This window comes from Macrosteles quadrilineatus, unplaced genomic scaffold (genome assembly GCF_028750875.1).
Source record: "Macrosteles quadrilineatus isolate MER2022 unplaced genomic scaffold, UCM_ALF_1.0 Scaffold_21__1_contigs__length_2333173, whole genome shotgun sequence".
Taxonomy (NCBI): domain Eukaryota; kingdom Metazoa; phylum Arthropoda; class Insecta; order Hemiptera; family Cicadellidae; genus Macrosteles; species Macrosteles quadrilineatus.
In genome coordinates this window covers 1,700,621-1,720,919 of record NW_026542614.1, presented here as the reverse complement: position 1 = coordinate 1,720,919, position 20,299 = coordinate 1,700,621, and the positions used below count along the sequence as shown (strand labels likewise).

The window sequence follows — 20,299 nt, the reverse complement described above, 5'->3', positions numbered from 1 at the left end:
GCATATCCCATTGGTCAGTAGCATTGCAGACTCCCTTCAACAGAGAATGCTCAATCCCTTCTCCAGCGAGAAGAAAATATTTTTGATCCATAGTCTTCAAGAACTTTTTTAAAGTAAGCGCTTTGTTTTTTTTTTAAGTAGTTCTCAATTAAATATGCATTAAATAGCTTTAGTTATAAGTCTACTTGAACTGCTAGTGTGTTTCAGTTTTATTTTGACAGATACTTTCAGTACTAATTAATGTTTTTAAACCATTGAGTAATTTGGAAAGGGGTATTTTAAAGTTGTTTTTGCTATTTGAATGTTTTCTTAAACAATTTACTTACGGCACAAATTTTTAAATTTGAAAATGCCAATTTGGAAAGAGGGTTTTATAAATTTGTGTCACTACTAGATAAAATGATTTAGTTTTGAGACAAAACAATTTTCTTTAGGGAACCAGCCTTGGAATCATAAAAAAGATTGCTGTATTTTATTTTATTTTTCGTAGCTCAAAATTGTATTATAAAATTAAATATTGCTTAGTAGAATATCGCTATCACATACCTACAAAATATTTAAACATTATTTACACATTTTTCCAGTGGAAAGTGATAATTGAAAGTAACTATAAATAAGAGGTACCGTAGCAGAAAAATATATTACTGCTGATGCCAACCAAATTCATGCTCTAAAAATCTTACCCCAATAAACGGACATAGCAATAATCTGAACAGCAAAAATAAAATACACCTCCTTTAATTTGGAAGTAAACATACAATGAATTTACCACATACTTCCCCACCCTTGTCAGAATCAGGGAAATGTAAACTTTGAGAAGTGAACTTTGAGAATTACATAATTACTTGCAGTTGGCAGCAGTGGTTGAGAGGTTATATAGTTACCGCAGTGCCTGCCTGCGCTGTCAGTGAGTCCTGTTAGCCAGTGCCACGACATGGAAAAGCGGTGGAGGACTTCTTCTTTATTGATAGCGACCCTCTTCTGCCTTGCCATCACCTCTCGGGCAGGTAAATAAAAAAAATTATTTGTAATTAATTATTGTGAAAAAATATTCTTTAATTATTATGATAAATTTGAGAAATAGATAGTCGTAGTCTAGTTTTATTTCATGGTCCACATAGTACATAGTATATATTTTTTGTACAGTACACACCTTTTATTAGGTTGTATTAAATTGGCGTGCCAATGTATTTGCATGAAATAGTTTCTGGCTGAATAAAGTTCTTATTATTCTTATTAAGGTGTTAAACTTACAAAATCCCAACAATGAAAAAATCTAATTTTGATTTTGTCCAAAAGGTAAGTCCAATTAGCACTGAATTTAAAAGAGTTTAAAAGTAAAGTTTATACTTAATTTTGAAAATAATGATGGAGTTGAGTCCTCTTGAGGTTTACTGTGAGATAACTTGATATAAACTGGTTTTCTTGATGATATTAATTAATTTAATTTAGATAAAATATGGAATCCTTCTTTTAACTAACAGTTTCAACTTCACTCTGGCTTCCTTCTCCTTCCAATCTCAATCAGTTTCACTGCTTCTTGATTCCTTAAGGACTAATTTTGAAATTATATTATAAGAAATTTTGATGTATTGCAATTATCTTACATATTTAATAAATGATTAAGTTGTGGGCTTTGTAAAAAAAATTTATATATAGGCTATGGAATGAATATTATTAATGATTAATTGAACAGATTAATGAAATTATATAAATTAGGAAAATGAATACCAGGCCAGCCTTTCTGACATTTTAAGAAACTTAATACTAAATAATGAATGAATGAAATGAAATATTACAAGAAGTCAAATTGAATAATAATGTAGAACAAGTAATTACTAAGCACGTAAATAATTCCAATAAATTATATTGACTTAAAGATTAAAACACACTTCCATAACTATTATTAAAGTAACATTGATATTTTTAATTTATTTCATACATTAATGGGCGAGTATTTCAATAATTTGTTTGGTTTGAGAATTATATTATTAATACATGCATAATATTTTTATTTATGTGTTTGGCATTTAGTATAAAATTTATTTATTTTTTGTCTCAACATTTTTAAAATTAACAATGATTCTTTTATAAATATTATTTCCTAAATGTAGGTAGATTTACAAATTACAAAATAAACATCGTAGATTAATTAGACCTGTTGAACCTTTCAATCTAAAGTATTTTGAAAAGAAGGCTAAGTTTCATGTGCTCTAAGTCTTTATTTGTACTACCAACAAACATTAGGAATGAATCTGATTGAATAAATTTTAAATAAAAGTTAGAAGAAATTTTTTTGTAAATTTATCTTTGTAGTCACTAGATGAATACTGGAGTGCAAAAAGAACGTAGTTAAAACAATGCAGGAGTAGCAGTCTTTAAAATTGCTATTTTAATTTAATTTTCTGTAATTCTTCACATCGATCCAATAATATGTATATTAATTTGTAAGTAGACTTAAACATTATTTGACGCTATTTAATTAAACGACTGTACAGTAGAACCTCTTTAATCCGAACTAATTGGGACCGGGGGTAGTTCGGACTATTGAATAGCTCGGATTACAGAACATACTGTTGTTTTTACATAACAATTGCTAGGGAAAAGTGAAAAATGCTATATAAAGTAAAATACATTGTTTATTTAATACATTAGGAAACAGGGTATAAACAGTACTTTACATTACAATAGAAACAATTACGGTATGTATACCAATAAATACAGTATCCAATAAAGAACTACTGTACTGTGTATAGAGTACAGCAATGAGGCGTTCGGATTAGTGGATGTTCGGATTACGAGGGTTCGGATTAAAGAGGTTCCACTGTACATTGACAAAAATAGAAAAGTTTTGATTAGATCATATTGTTGTTTTTAAATTTGTGTTTAGACATTTCAATTTATATCTCTTTATTTGATGAGTAGTCTACATTAGATGCATTAGCATTTGAATAGTGTCAAAGATTTTTTATTAATACAAGTTAAAAAATAAATTAAAATAAAATTATAAATACAACTTTCTATATAAAAATATATTTCCTTAATGTCTAGTATTCTTGAGGGAGGTGGAACAATTCTACTAGAGAATAAATGGCCATGATCATTAAGAAATGTTTTAGTTTTGTTTTACTTTTTATCTTTTTTATTTCTAATTTCTCTAGGGATATATATTTTTTATTTTTACCAGCAAATGGTCAAGAAATAAAGTTTCAATGTAAATTTTATAAGGTTTATAAAATGTATCTTAAAGATAGTTCCTGGAATTTCTGCAATTAGGTATATTGGAAGTTCAGATTTTTCATTTTAATTTGGACTGCAAGAAGTACTACTGTATTGTGAAAAATACCTTGAACACTTACTCATTCATAATATTTTTGACTATTATTTTCCTTATATATTAATTTTTCATAAACAAGATTGTATGTTTTTTAGTTTCTGGCATTTTTACTTGTCTGTAACCGGAACTTCTGTCCTTTTTCAATCATATATTTTTATAAAGAGTAAACCTATATACATAACCTGTATGATTAGTATTTCAATAATCAGAGAAATGCTATCAACTGACCATTTCAACATAAATCAATTTTTAACTAGATTTCTATTTATCACTTGCCTTTTAACCTTGACTTTGAACTCTAAATGATAACTAGAGTGTAGGTCATTATTTTCTCCGTCTGTGCAATTTTTTCTGGAATTTTGCCAAGGAAGTTGAAAAACAAATTACTTAAGATTGATTACGTAACTGCTTTTCGCATTGTTGAAAAATCTAGGAATGTTAATTCAAAGTGCATTACCCATCTTATTGTTGAATAGGTCATTGATCCTCTAAAGGTATAATAGTAGGTAATACCTCTGCCGCAGCAAACCTGCAGAATAAGCCATTTCCTTTTACCTGGTTGGATTTTCACAATAATATACTCCTAAAATAGTCTTATTGTATTAATTTAATTTTTAAATAACTCTAATTCTTATGAGTACTTAGGTTTGCTGTTAAAGGGAATCTAATAAGGTGTGTGTGTTTTTTTTACAGCATAAAAGCATTTACATAATGCAACTTCTAAAAAATAATTTTAAAATGAGTTGAACGAAACCAAATAGTTTAATTCACTCGCTGATTGTTGATCATGAACAAGACTTGTTCAGGAACCATGTCAATATATAAAGCTTAAAATGACTGTGTTGCGATTTCATAAAAAACCAGCTTGACCCTCTATTTAAAAAATAATTGGTTGTTTTAAATTGAGCAATGATTAAGTAGGAATCCTGCGGTAATTTTATGAAACTATTCTCTTTTGGTTTCTAACATTCAATTTTGTTTGTTTCAGAACCAACATGTAAAAGCTGCAGAGGTGGTAAGTACAAATAGTAAAAATAGTAGTGACCATTCAGCTTGTATGATTATCCACTTCAGTATAAATGTTTGCATTGATATCGATAAGCTATAATTGTTTCGACTGTATGATTGTTAAGTACAGATCAATTATGCTCGCTGGGGGAGTGAGTTGGTCTAGTGGTAGAGCGCGGGAGTTTGGTCCGTGAGGTCCTGGGTTCGAATCCCGCCAATTACGAATGGATTTATCAAAGTGATAATGCCGCAAATTGGTACTTTAGGTCTAACCTGAAGTAATGTGAAAAAACAATTCCGGGATTGTGCCTAGCATCCTAGGACAAAAAAAGTACAGACTTACTTTTGAGAGTGTAGTACCACCACATCGTGTGTCAAAACGATACGGTGAAAATCTTTTGAACTTTTTAAGCCACTTCTTTTATTAGTTACCGTCACCATAACCATCTGTTTCCCTAAATAAAATTTTAAAAGCTTTAAGTTTTGAAAACAACTAATTGTTATGTAGTGATATAAACACCTTCAAGAATGAATAATAGATAAAATTATGTTAATTTGAAAGCCAACCATAAACATTATGTTTTCCCTGCTTTTATAAGTTACTTTAAGTTGGGGCCAAACTTTGATGTTACGCATGAATATATCTGAAAAGGATGTGACACAAGGTAAAAGTCTGTCTATTAATTACAAACTTGCCATAGTACCCAAGTTAAATTCAATGAAAATGTATTTTTGATTTCAGTAAATTTTACTTCCCTTACCTTGTATTCAAATAATTGAAGTATGTCTTCAACTGTTGTGTGAATGTTCTTAATGACAATCAAAAGGTGGCTGGTTCGATCCTGAGAAAAGTCAGTAGCTTTTTGATGGTTCAAAACTGGACACGGCTGCTCCTGATCATTGGGCTTTAAACAAATGATCATGGCTAATGAAACAGCTGATCTTAGTCAGTAACAAAGCTACAAAGATCATCTCACTCCATTCTACACTTATCCTTCATTCATATTTGGGTTAAAATACACACCTAGGTGGCGTCCCCAACTCAATGATTGATAATTGATTCAAAACATTTCTAGTGTTATGCATAACAGAAGTATCTTAAATAAGGACAATCTGTTGGAATGATGTAAATGTTTAGTAATTAATTTTAAATACTTCGTAAATTGTTTCCCTGATAACCAGCACACATTCAATACAACACACAACAGCTCAGATGAACTATCACTGCCTTGTGTCAAGGATCTAGAATTTTATTTTTTTTTTTGCACCCAAGACCAATGTTAAAAAAAAAACTTTTTTTTTATCAGGTAGATTTTTAAAATTGACACGGATCAGTTAACCAAAGACATATGAAATAACACATAAGTAACTGGTACCACAATCTAGGTACATAATAAATATCCACCCCCTTTCATATCTGATATGGAGAGTGTCATATACACTTCGAAAATGTGTACATACCTTCAAAAGGTCCAGAAAGGGCATTTTAGCATTGACTATTGGATACTGAAGTAGACATCCCATCTATACAGACCATCTATCACCAATTTTTTTTTAAAAAAAGGACATAATTGTGTGAACCAGTAACAGAATGCATGTCTAAAATTCTATTTTCTACCGTATTTTTTGTTGCCGACCAAGTTAGTAGGTCATAGTAACTGCTATAGCTCATAATAATTCCACTACTTAGACCTGGTAAAAAAGTTTGCGTATTCGACATAAATTAGTAATTTAGATCAGCACAATCTTGTCGGTGGCTCACATCTACTACGACTATTTCGATTAAAAACCAGCGACAACTTTAACATGAGGATGAAATGTCTAGTTTTATCAATAGTGAAAGATTTTAGCTACAAGGCTTTGCTAGTAAGTGATATACTTGCAAATCTACTTTTTGAATCAAATATGAATTTTCCCATTGTACTAGGGACTGTCTACAATGGGTTGGAAGGAAATGTTAAATGAGAGCATAGATCAAGTCGTACACTGAATTGAAGGCCTCTATTAGGCAAACCTAACCTTAAAATGTGCTACTCGACTTATACCCTCTCTCATTTATGATTTCCTTCCCATTTCTCGTGGATTCCCAAGTTTGTTGTGAATATGATATTTTCTTCAAAAGTAGATTCTTAGGTGTAATGCGTATAAGCAAAGCAAACGATACTTTGCTTATAAGCACCACACCTAAAAATCTGTTCCATCTGCATCTGTTCAAAAAATAAAATGTTCCAGGACTTTTTGAGGATTCTATATATCAATGTATATATAATGCTACTCAGCTGAGGAGCTGAGTATTCATAACACTCACATTATAATCAAAAGGTTGCTGGTTCAATTCTGTTAATGTCAGTAGATGGTTCAAAACTTTACCCAGCTGTTCTTGATCATTGGCATTTAATGAATCCTGGCTAAAGAAACAGTACACAACTATACAAGATGTTTAACTTTTATACACTTATCATTTAATGAGTAAAAATGCCCCCAGTTGGGTTCCAATTTTAATTTGTAAAAATTTATTTACTTATTTTATTTTATGGCCTGCATTGGATCACTTTAGTCGGGTTATATGTCAGGTTTTTATTTTACAGTAGACTCCCTCTTGTCCGGACTTCTCAGGACCGAGGCCAGTCCGGATAACGGGGCTTTCGGTTAAACCGATGTCCCCAAAAACTCGTTAAAACAGACAGTTTAAATTCATACTGTATACAGTATTTGACTTAAATTTAGGAGAGCATTGTATTTAGACACGTGATCACTGGTCTCAAATCTTTCCCATGAGAACAGTTGTTTCAGTACCGCCCAATTCCTGCCGTTCTGGTCCGGTTAAACTGATGTGCTGATACAAATTGTCCGGTTAAAGAGATGTCATTTTCAACGAGTGTAGTCTGATTAAACCGATGTCCGGTTAAAAGGTGTCCGGATAAGAGGGAGGCTACTGTATTTAATTTTTTCAGCCCAATACTTCTTCATTCTTACTACCATAGTTTTTTTCTTCATCCGTAACCACTTCCAACTCCCTGTTTAATTTTTTTTCAACTGAGGTTTTCTATGTTTGTCTTTGAATAAGTTCAGTTATCCATCTTTTTCATATTTCCCAACATTTCTATTACTTTTCTGCTGGTGAGCCAAACGTATAAACGTTTATTTTTCACTGCGCTCGTAACTTGTATTATTTACTTATCAACTGTTTCATTAGATGCCGATCTATAGTTTATAATAATTGTGTACTGTTCAGTTGGTGGCCCGTTTGTGGAAGGCAATGTTTACAAGTACCAGCTGGAAGGCTCAACTACCACTACTCTACCCGGTTCAGACAACGCTATAACAACTCTCGGTCTCTCAGCTACAGCCGAGGTCTTTGCCGAGTCCAAGTGCCAACATGTGCTCAAACTGTCCAACGTCGTAGTCTCTGGCCCCGACGGCAAGGTGAGAAATAGTCTTGGAACATTTGGACCTATCAGAGATTTTTAGGAATTTTTCATCATTTCATCGTTATGATTGATATATCAAGTAAGAAATTCCAACAAAGGTTATGACTTATTTAGTTTTGTAAAACCAGACAAAAATGAATGTGTGTGAGTCATAATACGCATACGCAGATGATTGACAGAACCCTCCAAAGTTCAAACAAAAATTTTTTGAATAAGAGAGTCTGCTGTAATTATAATAAATATTTGTAATAGTTTTGTATTTTTTACCATTTCAAAGAGTAATGTGGTAAAAGAATTATCAGTTTGCAACTTTATTAGCTGGATCTCAGCATGGATGATTAGGAATATGGAGATGAGAAATGACAAATGAGGATATACATTTTAAAGGTAAATAATCAGAGTAAAATTAATTACATAGGTCTACTTTCACAATCTTATAATTTTAGGATCATAACCTAACATAAATTCCCTACTTTGTAAAAAATTTACCACTTCCTTACGGTAAGGCTACTAAGCTGTCTTAACTTTTGAGCTGTAAAGCTCAATCAACCTGACATTGATACACGTATACCTTATAAATGCCTTCCTTAATCCACAGAAGTACGACGGACTGAGCGCTGAGTGCGCCAAGCCAGTCAAGTTCTCGTACCAAGATGGCAAGTTGTTGGAGGTTTGCGCAGAAGCAGAGGACCGAGGCGCGGCGCTCAACATCAAGCGAGCCGTCATCTCACTGCTTAGCTCTGCCAAGCGAAGTGACCAAGGAACTGAATCTGGACATGAGGTGAGCTCACAGAATGTATTAGAGATGGGAAAAACTGCTACTTTTCAGTAATAGTCAGGAACATTCCTTAGTATTTTAATAATAGGTGAAATAACACTATTATATTTGTCACCTATGATTTCCCCCTCCAGCGTTATTTCACTTGTTAGGGTACTACGACTTAATTAAAATAATATGATTCTCAGTAAACTATTACCTAGCGCTCGCTATTAATTAATATTATTATATGGTCAGCTTTATTTCACTTGTTTGTACTACTAGATTACAAAAATAATATGATTCTGAGTAAACCATTACCAAGCGTTTACTATTACTGATACCAAGGTAATAGGTGAATCTTCAGTAATAGTGTTATTTATCCTATTACGTTATATAACGACAGTAGTTATCACAGGTATATTGTAGATAAAGTTGGCACTTGCAATGGAATGTTTTATGTCACATAGGCATTTTACATTTACTATACGATAAAACCCCTTTTAACCACACCCAGTTAAATCAAAACCAGGGTTTATTGAAAAGGATACAACAATTTAAATTTAAAATTAGCTAGGCAACAGAAATTGTCCGTAGAGGCATGGGTAGTTGGCCAACGGAATTTGATGAAGCAGACGACGACCCAGATGGTAGAGAAAAAAGTTGAGAAAAAACTGTTAATATTTTTTTTTAATAAAACTAATTTAAAATTTGAAAAAAAATATTTCAGAAAAATAGTTCAGATTGACATTTGTACATTTTATAATTACTCAGAAAGAGAGATTAAATATAAGGCAGAAGATGAAAAGAAGAGTCAGGCAATTAATGTAAGATATTATAGTGTTATTTTTAGTAGAACTAGACAAAACATGACACACTAGTTGCTTTAACATCTTCTCTAAACACACTAGTCTGGTGAATTCCCTGCACGTTCTATTACTTTCATATTGTCAAACTCCATTGTCATTCTCTGCTGCAAAGTAAATGTAGTAAGTTATCATTCTTTACTGTTTCACAGAATGACGTGTTTGGTATTTGCCCGACCGAGTTCTCCTTCTCCAAAGACGGAAGCAAGGTGACGATCCACAAGACCAGGAACCTCAACAGATGTGCGTTACGCGAAGACTTCAACTTCCCCTTCCCCACCACGGCCTACCAAGCGGTGCAGAGCAGTGTGAGTATTGGAGTGGTAGTGATGTGTCAAAACCGAATCTCAAATCTGAAAACCATTAAAACTCTGGAAAAGTTTCGGTTTTGAGATTTGATCAGCTGATTGATGTAGATCAGCTGATCCCATCTATATGGACCGGATATATAAAATATTTGTTATTCAAATTGAACATAGTTGAATAATTTGCTGACAGAGTATGCTGCTATCAACATTCTGTTTAGGCCTATTTCTTGTTGTGTGTTTTTGATGTGACATGATAGATGCTATTGTTTACAGTAAGTTTTCCTGTTAGTTAAAAAGGCTGTACAATAGACAGTAATTTACTTCAGCAGACTCAATTGGTAGCTCAATTGAACTACGTTCATTCACATTAAAAAACTGGTTCACAACTTTAAACATGGGAACGAGTCACTTGTCTCAATAGTCAAAGAGTAATCTCAATAGAAGTGATTACACCAAATTACATGATTAAAATTAAATCATTTTACCGTAGCAAAGTGTTTAACGCATGATTGTCGACAGTTTGGTGCGTTGGAGACCTCCCCGCTGTTGGGAGCTCAGCTGACGGTCGACCAGGAGCTGGAGGGAGGAGTGCTGAAGAAGGCCGCTGGTGAGGAAGTCTACGTCTACAGACCTCTCGTCAACCCTGAGGCGGGTGCCAAGGTCACTGTCAAGTACACTCTGGCCCTACAAGGCTCCGGCGCTGGCTCCATCCCTGGTGAGTCATTAATTACCTAATTACAAATCAATTTAATCAGTTGAAATACAGTTTATGAATGACAATTTAAATATGAGCGACTTGGAATATTAACCATTTTTCTAGCGATGTGACGAGTTGAGTACACTCTTTAGGTTAGTCAACTGAGGATACAAGTTGACTTGATACTTTTGCCATGATACTAAAGTACTGGATTTGGTTGCTATTTCTTGGATTCTTCACTAGACGATTTCTTACGTTGCAATTTCAAGTTGGGTGTATGTGATGGAAACTTGGTTAGTTTTCAGAATTGCTACGATTCGCAGGTATAAGAGTCCAAATATGTACGGAATCGAGTCTCAATAAACCACTGTGTGTCAACAGCTCCATGGTAGAGTACTTGAGTGATTCATGTTGAAACAGAATTGATCTACTTGAGTACACTTAACACTCGACTCATCACATTACAACTGCTTCCCTGTAAATATCCAACAAATTCACTTCCATCGGCACAACACTAACGGTTTGTTTCCTGACAGCCAATGTGAACAGCCCCAAGGTAGTGTTCTATGAGAAGGCTCACGACGCTGATGGTGTGAAGAATGCTGATGCTATCAATGCAGCTCTGCAGAAGGCTACTGCAGCAGTGGAGCCAGTGGCTACTGCTGAGGCAGCCAAGTCGTTTGCTCACCTCGTGTACACCATCGAACAAGGCAGCAAGGCGGACATCCTGCAAGTCTACAACGGAGCCCAGGGCAAGACCGCCAAGTAAGATGATCTGTTCATTTTATAAGATAAATTTAGAATTAAATGTCAAATATTGAATTTTTCATGAGAAAACAATACTAAAATTGTTGTCAGTGGGAGATAATACCGTGTAAAAAATTAGTTCATCAAGGAAAGCAGAATGAAGGCATCAGTGGCGGTTACAAGGGGGGGGGGGGAGCTACAGAGGCAAAATCCCACCCCCATTGGACACTGGAAAAATGAACTTAAAAATATGTTTTGTTCTAAAAACGTAACAAAGGTGTTTCTATACCGTATGTTTTATACCTTAAAAATGGCTTTAGTAAGTCACCAAACTGCTTTAAAAATACCAAATTTTCTAAGGGAGCACCCCTGAACCCCCATCTATTCTTGATGGTGTGGGACACCCCCTGGCAGCCCCCCCCTTGACAAGGGCCTAGAACTGTTACTGAAAAGCATACTGTGGTATCTTGTTGTGGGTTTAAGTTTTTCTGTGTTTAGCATATGACGTTTTCAATTCACAAGGCCTGTTCTTTGCAGACATTGCAAATTTTGTGGTCAATAATGCCCTACCTAAAAGTTTCAGTAATTTTATCAGATGTATCTATTATTGCAATTATTGATTCAAAAACTCACTATGTTGTATGAATGTAAAATATTTATGTGTGCTTGGTAGGAACCTGTTCCTGGATGGACTACTGTACGCAGGCAGCGCAGAGTCTGTTGAAGCCGCCGCAGAACTGCTCAGCTCCCAACAAATTTCCGCAGACGCTGCTCTGCGTTGGTACCTGGACCTCAACTTTGTCAAACACACATCCAGAGGCTCACTGAAGGCTCTCCTGGTAAGTTTGAACTTGGGGGCTTATCTACTAAAATTTCAATTAGGTTCTTAGCATGTTTGATGTACATAAACAGATATCAATCAAATTGATTTAAATACCTCCTGTTGAACACTTCTTTTCTTTTTCATAGACCTTTTCTTTTCCTCTTGACCTGTCGATTTAATTGATTATTTATCATATGTTATTTTTCTGTTTACTTTTCAATATACATTGTTTTTCTTGCTCATGTTAACACCTTTATAATTATTTAAATATTTTTACAATTCCTAATCCAACATTTGGTCCTTTGAGCCGGAAGTATTCATAACTTGTTAACACCTCCCTTAACTATTTTTCTGATCTTAAAGTGTTTAAGTATTGGGTTCCAAAACCAAGACTCAAAGATTTTTCTAGTGATATCTAAGGATTTATGAACAATTTATACATTTACTAATCATTTTGAAAGTAGTGATTATACGTTATTGTACAGTGTTTTAAACTTTTCACTTTTTCACTACGGAGTTCCTCAGGGTTGCGCACTAGGACCACTGATGTTTAATATTGAATTCCTAACAAACTCATCTCTTTGTTGCAGCCTCTGCTTGCCTCTGACAAGGTTCCCGTACAAGCCTACCTCGGCATCGGCTCTGTGGCTGGCAAGTTCTACCTACAACACCCGTCTCTCGCCGACGCTCCCGAACTGAAGGAGCTCCTGACCAAGTTGGCCGCTCCCCTGGATGCTGGCTGCAAGACCGACTCTCACGACAAGGAAAACAAGGTGAGTGAAACCGTTGTTGAACATTCCTGAGATCAAATTGAAAACTTTGATATTTTGCAGTCTTGTACTGTGTCTTATGACTCGCTTTCTGACTTTGAGGGTTCTAGGCCTGCTCTTACAACCCTTAAAGTTCATGTTAATTGAGACGAATGTAATAGAAATTACTTTTCAACCTTGTTTTGTCAATGTTGTCATTTGTGTTGTCTTGTAGATCATCGCTAGTCTGAAGGGTCTACGAAACACTCGACACCTGAGTGATGATGTCGCGGCCAAGGTAGCTGCCTGCGCTTCTGACAAAACCGCCAAGACCAGAGTCAGGGTTGCCGCCATCGAGGCTTTCTTCGCTGATCCCGCTAAGTCAGCTGTGAGTTTTAACATTTTTGTTTTTCTGGAACTCAACTTTAAGAAAAATAGCACACGAATAAGTTGATTTTACAAAAATGACATAACTGATAGAAAATGAACTCAAAAAAGCGATCTGAAGACTTAAATTAAAATTGAGTTTTTGATGTTTTTTGTTTGAGAATGACCTTAAATTTTTAAGGAAAGCCACTCAGATATCTTAAATATTTTTTAAGTCTTTATGTAGAACATTGAGATCTAAGTAAACTGAAATAAACTGTTTTGGTACGATAAAAAACATTTATTGAAAATGTTTAGGAAATAAAACTTTAAGTCCACTGTTAAATGTCCTTTTACTGGTAAATTTACATGAAAGTAATACATTTTGATCTAAAATATTTTTACATGTACTGTACGTAAAATATTGTGAATCTAGATCCATTTAGTATGCTTGATACGGGCTACAAAATAAACTACAGTATTAAACAAATATTTATCCATTCTTACTGCTATAATATCCTCGTAAACCTGTAAAGGAAAGACAGAAGAATCATATTCAAGCAAAACTAAAAATTGGTATTTTAGACCTGATTCATGTCAAATTTCATTTGTAAAATTTCCTCATTACACTCAGTTAATTACTTTAATTTTGGTTTTCAGTTGAAACAAGCCGCAACAGCCATCCTGAAGGATGTGGAGGAGGACTCAGAACTCAGGATCAAAGCCTATCTTGCCCTGGTACAGGCTCCTTGTCCTCACGTAGCCGACACTGTCAAACAACTGGTGGATAGCGAACCCATCAACCAAGGTAAGGAATGCAGTCACGTTGATGAAACAATTTGCAATGCTGGACAAATCAATTACAGTTAGATTTTAGGATAATTTGTGGATTCCTAAGGTTAAACAATTTATTTGTTCCCAGAGTGATTGATTTTGGAACTGTGACTTTGCTTTGTGCCTCCACTAAGCTTTTTTAGCTTTAATCTTAAATGTGTTTACTGGATAAAACATAAAAAAAATACTTTAACTAGTCACAGAAAATACAAGATTTGTTTAATACAAATTTAAACTCTCACTTTCGTCTGAATTAATAACACTAAAACGTTTCAGTCGGCAGTTTTGTCATCTCCCATCTCCGTAACCTGAGAGCTTCCGTAAGCCCTGAGAAGGAAGCAGCGAAACAATTCCTTGGCAATATCATCAGCAAAAAGAAGTTCCCTATTGACCAGCGCAAGTTCTCCCGCAACTACGAAGTCTCTTACAGTCTGGACGCGATCAACGTCGGCGCTGTGGGCGAACTTAACCGCATCTTCTCTCAAAAGTCATTCATCCCGAGGTCGGTCTCATTGAACCTGACCACTCAACTGTTTGGGCACTCTCTCAACCTGGCAGAGGTTAGTGGAAGAAACAGCGGTACTTCCGTATTAAACCGACCACACCGATAAATCCACTTCCAAATAAGATTTTAATTAGTTTGAATAACAAAATATACCCAACCTAACCTAATGCAAGCTTACCCAACCTAACCACCCTTAGGTTAGGTTGTGGTCGGTATAATACGTAAGTACCGAAACAGCTGTTTCATATAAGTTAAAAAATTTAATGTTATTTATTAACCAATCAAGTTTAATATGAAGTTGTAATTTTAAATAAAACTTCAGTGAACGTTTTACACTACTACGATATCATTTTGATGGCATTTCAGTTTGACAAATAGTAATGTCAGCCACATTTAAGTTTCTTAGCCAACTACGTTGGAATGCGAGATCATTCTATTATTTTCCTAGGTCGGTGTTCGAATGGAAAACTTGGAATATCATCTGGAGAAATACTTTGGACCCAAAGGACTTCTGAAGTCCAGAGGAATCAAGTTTGTTGACAAAGTCGGTGATGATATTGAAGAGGCAGTGAAAAAAGTCAAGGACGCAGCGAATAGACCTAAACGTTCTGTCTCCAAGGAACAAGCTTCCGCCGCTACAAACAAGGTTTGTTTACGGTTTATTTGTTTGTAATTCAAATAAAATTTTCATCTATGAAAGTCATTAAAACAGTTTCTAAGTGAAAGATTGAATATGTATGATGTAAATCTGTGGTTTTAGGATGTGTTGCGCTATGGTAAAGAATAATTAACTGTTATAAATCGTCAAAAATATTGTTTTTGCTGGATTTGAATATAGTTTCTTTCATCCAACAGTAAAGTATGTCAGTCAAGACATAACTATACTCTATAAAACTGCATTTTCACAAATAAACCCCAAAAGCAATTAAATAGTACACTTTGTGATCAATCTTTATTACTTTATTAAATTGTTTTTGTACTTTGAGGCACTGTTGTTCTTTGTACAAGGCAGTTTAAACCCTTAAAGTACTTTCTTGTGTTTCTGTCGTAAGTGAAATTTAAATTTGAATAGATTATATTGATTTGCTTTTACGCCTTACAGTGTCCCAAAATAATCATGTTATTTTTTCAATACATAATTGAGGTGCATTGTTTCGGAGGCCGAAAACCTACTTTGGTTTGAATGTCCACAGCTGTAGGGTAAGTTAATCATTTCAACATTGAACTGAAGTATGTGAAAAATATCTTATTTTTTTTTTAACTGTTTAGTGTTTCTTCACTTTTAAAACTTTTCAGAAGGTTACACTTACATTATTTTATTTTTCTCCAGATTGAGCTGGGCCCCGACTACGAGGATCTGGACACTGACTTGGATTTGTCTGTGAAACTGTTTGGCTCAGACATCGCTTGGTTTAACTATCACTACAACCGCCTTGATGTCAAGGGACTCAAACAGAAGTTGCATGGTGAAGTAGAACAGCTAGCGGACAAATCTAAAGCTTTGGACGTGAGTGATTTAGTTTTTAATTGATTCATACACTTTTTTACTCGACCACCAATTGACCTCTTCTCCACTAAATAAATGTTCTTAAATCTCATCCCCTTCATATACGTATTGTTTGTAAATTAATTGAATAACTGTTACCCTACATGAGTATAAACTTACAAAACAGTATGATATTCCACTGTGTTTGTTATTTTTCCCAGTTGGTCATCATATGAAATTTCCTTTACATCAAATATTTGCTGATTAATGTACTGAATAATAAAGCAAGATCCTCAATTGAGCAACACCTCTTAGGGCACACCTTTTCCTGGAAAGTGTCTTCGTGTCTAGAGAAATAGCAGGGTTAAAATATCTGAAATAATCTTTTTCCGGTTGTATTTGGTACTAAAGTCAATGATATAAACACTCTTTTTCCCCACTGGGCATCAGAGGTTATGTTTTTATTTACAAGTTTTCAAGCGTCTAAAAAAAGAGATCCTGCAGTATAAAATTACTTTTATATTTCAGTTTCTCGAGCAGTTTTAAGTTTGCTCTGTTGATTTACAGATTGACTACAAGAAGGCTCGTCAGTTCCTGGACGTTGGAGTCAGCTACCCTACAGGCCTGGGACTGGCTCTGAAGGTCAAGGTCAGCGGAAACTCTGCAGTCAACATCAAGGTCAAGGGCAATGTTGACCTCAAGGCCATCTACAACCACCCCGACACTGCTCATGTGGCTCTGCAAGTGGTGCCCAGGTAATTCTTCATTTCTGTATGGTTTTGTCGTCCTTTTTAATCCGTTTGGTTCGGTACACTGCTTTTTTAACCTACCCTGTAAACCGAACCCCGGGTTAACCGAAATAATAACAAACTCAAATGAATTGGAAAATTAGCTAGCTATGGGAACTGTCTGCCAACGGGTAGTTGGCCATCAGAGTGTAATTGAGCAGACGTTGATACGTACCTTACACCATGATAAAGATAGTACAGAAAATAACTTAATATTATTTTGAGAAATAGATTCTGTATTTAGGACCTACAATTGTGGATTTTAAAAGACAGTAAAATGTTAATAAAATATGTGAAAGCGTCTGTTGTAGATCTCTTTGAAATGGCCTTACCTTTTCATTTTGTTTAATCAAGCTTTACTGCTGTATATTTATTTAAGATATGTTTATTTTAGGCAAGGAAATAAGACAGTGGACCTGATCTAATTAATCTATTGTAGTTATTTCTAAGACCTCTTTGAAGTGGCCTTGCCCCCTTTATTTCGGTCAGTTGTAGTTTGACTTTAAAGTTAATACAGTAGGAATACTTTTTGTTATCTTGCAATGGAAAAGGGATGTCAACCTGGTCTAATTCATCTATATTTTTCAATTTGGTCAAATGTTTTTTTCAGCGCCAACGTTGAGCTCGCTTCTCTGTTGTCGGTTGACGCTGACGTTGTTGAGACCGGAGTCAAAGTATCGGCCAACCTCCACTCTTCTACAGGTTCTGACATCACTGTTAAGGTGAGTACCCAGGAATCTTTACAATCAATGGATGTATAAAGTAGCAATGGTTCTCAATGCAAGTTTAACCAAGCTGGATTATTTCATTTGAGATTATTTTATTTTGCTGATGGTTGTTTTCTAAATGAAAACTGGGGTTTTAATGCTAATGTATTATATTACATCTAACCTACAGTTTTAAATTTTACACTAGATGAAATAGTAACTCAAATAGTGTTGGAATGTTCAAGTGGTAAAGCAATGGTGATATAAGGTGGTACGAGGAGATTACTTGAGTTTCACTGTCTATCTGACAATGAAAGATTTTTGTAGATAAAAAAAAAAATAGCCTTTTTGTCTACCTGATCTGAATTCATTGCAAATTCTACCTTTTCATGAGCATTCATATGTATGTGTCTCGACTACTATGTGTGATCCCGAATTAGAAACAGGAGTGATGTAGCTGTTCCGACAATAATTAAACAGTCATACCCATACCATTACCAAAGTTTATGAGAATTCCACTTATCATCTAGATAACAAAAATACTACTTGAGTTCCTACTTTACTAGTTGTATTTAATTTAAGTGTAATTTTAAAGTAAATATCAATCATAATTAGCTTGAAAATCCTGATTATTCATCCAAAAACACCCTAAATTTCCAAAATGTTTAAAAATGAAAATTTACACTTTGAAATTTTTTTAATGTTGATTTGATCCATTGTTAGAAAAGATTGTACCTAAATTTGCGAAGCATTAAGAACTAACAAACTATTCCTCATTATTTAGGTTCTGGACGGCTACGGTGTTGACGTTAAGCTCGGTCTCCCCGTGAAGAAGCAAGACATTCTCAACTTCAATTCCGATGTTGTCTCCATCGTAAGAGAGAAGAAGGGAGGCGAGGTGGAATCACCAATCAAGTTCGATGTTAAAAGGTAAAGATATCTGTGTGTGAGAGACTTAACAGATACAGTGCACAACAAATTAATTTATGTTTTTTCTGTGATAACAGGATTCGTGTGTGTGTTAACAGGATTTTTGGAAATTATATAGATGGGAATTATTGAGGCTCTTAAGTATTTCTTATGATTTGTATGCCGACAAATATACTCACTCTGGATATGGAGGTTAAATTGTTAAGAATGTATATCTAGGGATTCTGAGTGAGCGGGTGACTTAGATTTTTTTTTTAATAGTCTATTTATTTATATCAACGTTTTTCTTCAAAAAATTAAAAGTTACTTCATTTTAACCCAAATGTATTCTATAATTTATTTAGTGGTTTTGGCCAATCAAAAACTAAACCATCTGTTTGTGAGAGAGGAAAGAAGAGATTACCTTTCAAATATTTGTTGAGGCTTTCATAAAATGTGGACAGTAAGCAATCGATTACGTGGCACTAATAATACCTGGAATGTTCCATGGATAGAATCCTACCGAAGGTTATTGTAGGTTATTACTTGTTATATAAATTGCTGAATTTTTTTTAAAAAAGGTGCTAGAACTGTAACATATTTAATGTGTTTGGTACCTATTTATCCTAATATTTGTATCTTTCCAAAAGAGAGGTACCTGAACGTTATTCCGCCGTGTTCCTCCTCAAATCGTGCACAGGTTATATAGGTTAGCAAACAAATATTTTTTGAGAAAAAATATCTACATCTCTTATATTTTTGGTCGCAAATGGTGAAATGACCCTACATCAACTTGATATACCTATAAACATGTTGTAACTCTTAATTATTGATACTGAAGTAGACATCTCGGTACTTTCGTATTATGTGTACCAACCACACCTAAATTGGTATTGGGTAAGGAAAATTTTGTTATTTAAACTAATCGACTTATTTGGAAGTCGATTTAGTGGTGTGGTTGGTATAATACAAAAGTACCGACATCTCATTTTTTATGGGAACTAGTTGTAGCCAATTTTTATTTTAAAAACTGCTATAACTTTAACATGTGTATGGAATACCTAGTTTTATTCAGTCAAATTCTCAGCCCATCACTGACTCTAACCCTGTCCACAGACAAGACCACGGGGGTTGTTTTGACCAGCTGAGCGCTCTCACAGGACTCACCGTGTGTGGAGAAGTATCTCTCCCCATGGAAGGGTTCAAGGTGCTCAGTCCTGCGTACGGTCCATCACGCGCGTCCTTGCGTCTGGAGAAGGATGATGAGTCACTCACCGCGTACCACTTCAAAGCATTCTACAACAACAAAGGTACGACATGTCAAGTCAAGTGTTGTGTTCAAAAGAAAAATATCAGTGTCAAATGGGAATATTTGATTGAAAACATCTTCTGCACAATATGACATATCCTTGTTATTGATAAATTTAAAAAAGTGATTTTTTTTTTAAATTAAGTAGACTGCCCCTTGTTTGGATAACCTTACTTATAAAAAGTTTGAACCATTAGAAATGCTGTATTTAAAAAATTGTATGTGTTTCAAAACCTCTTTTTATTTGTAAAAACTAGTAAACTACAATACTATACTATTCAATAAAGGAATATTAGATCTGTAAATATAAATACTATACAGCGCAAGACTATCTATAAGGTTGTGCCTTGTTTGTTTATAAGATAAACCATCCCAATCATCTTATTTTCAAACAAATTAAGTCTGAATGAGAGGGAGATTTTTGTATATTGTCTCTAATCAATCTGTAAACCAAATACAGGTTTTAGCACGACTGTTATGTTTAACTGTACATTTGTTTTTACAGAGCCAAACCAGGTAACCTTGGAGGTACTTTTGGACACACCCAACTCTAAGACCAGCAGAAAGTTTGGAGTTCACGTTCACGGTACATCAAAGCCTCAGAAACAGATTACCGTCACTTTGGCTTCTCCGTTCAAACAAGCATCCTTTGAAGGTAATCCATTAGGCTAT

The 20,299-nt window shown here is 34.5% G+C and overlaps 1 protein-coding gene across 1 annotated transcript in view; it reads left to right on the top strand.

Moving 5' to 3' along the window:
- The first annotated feature begins 894 nt into the window (after window positions 1-894).
- LOC129005482 (apolipophorins-like) overlaps window positions 895-20,299 on the top strand; it is a 49,391-nt gene continuing 29,986 nt past the window's right edge. Inside the window, exons 1-19 of the mRNA XM_054434386.1 lie at window positions 895-1,007; window positions 4,326-4,352; window positions 7,581-7,771; window positions 8,375-8,557; window positions 9,552-9,707; window positions 10,227-10,422; window positions 10,941-11,169; window positions 11,825-11,990; window positions 12,565-12,747; window positions 12,959-13,111; window positions 13,750-13,897; window positions 14,200-14,483; window positions 14,877-15,074; window positions 15,759-15,935; window positions 16,482-16,669; window positions 17,313-17,424; window positions 18,194-18,339; window positions 19,435-19,628; window positions 20,133-20,282. Coding sequence (XP_054290361.1) covers window positions 935-1,007; window positions 4,326-4,352; window positions 7,581-7,771; window positions 8,375-8,557; window positions 9,552-9,707; window positions 10,227-10,422; window positions 10,941-11,169; window positions 11,825-11,990; window positions 12,565-12,747; window positions 12,959-13,111; window positions 13,750-13,897; window positions 14,200-14,483; window positions 14,877-15,074; window positions 15,759-15,935; window positions 16,482-16,669; window positions 17,313-17,424; window positions 18,194-18,339; window positions 19,435-19,628; window positions 20,133-20,282 — 3,154 coding nt within the window. The 5' untranslated portion in view covers window positions 895-934. The remainder of the gene's footprint in view (window positions 1,008-4,325; window positions 4,353-7,580; window positions 7,772-8,374; window positions 8,558-9,551; window positions 9,708-10,226; window positions 10,423-10,940; window positions 11,170-11,824; window positions 11,991-12,564; window positions 12,748-12,958; window positions 13,112-13,749; window positions 13,898-14,199; window positions 14,484-14,876; window positions 15,075-15,758; window positions 15,936-16,481; window positions 16,670-17,312; window positions 17,425-18,193; window positions 18,340-19,434; window positions 19,629-20,132; window positions 20,283-20,299) is intronic.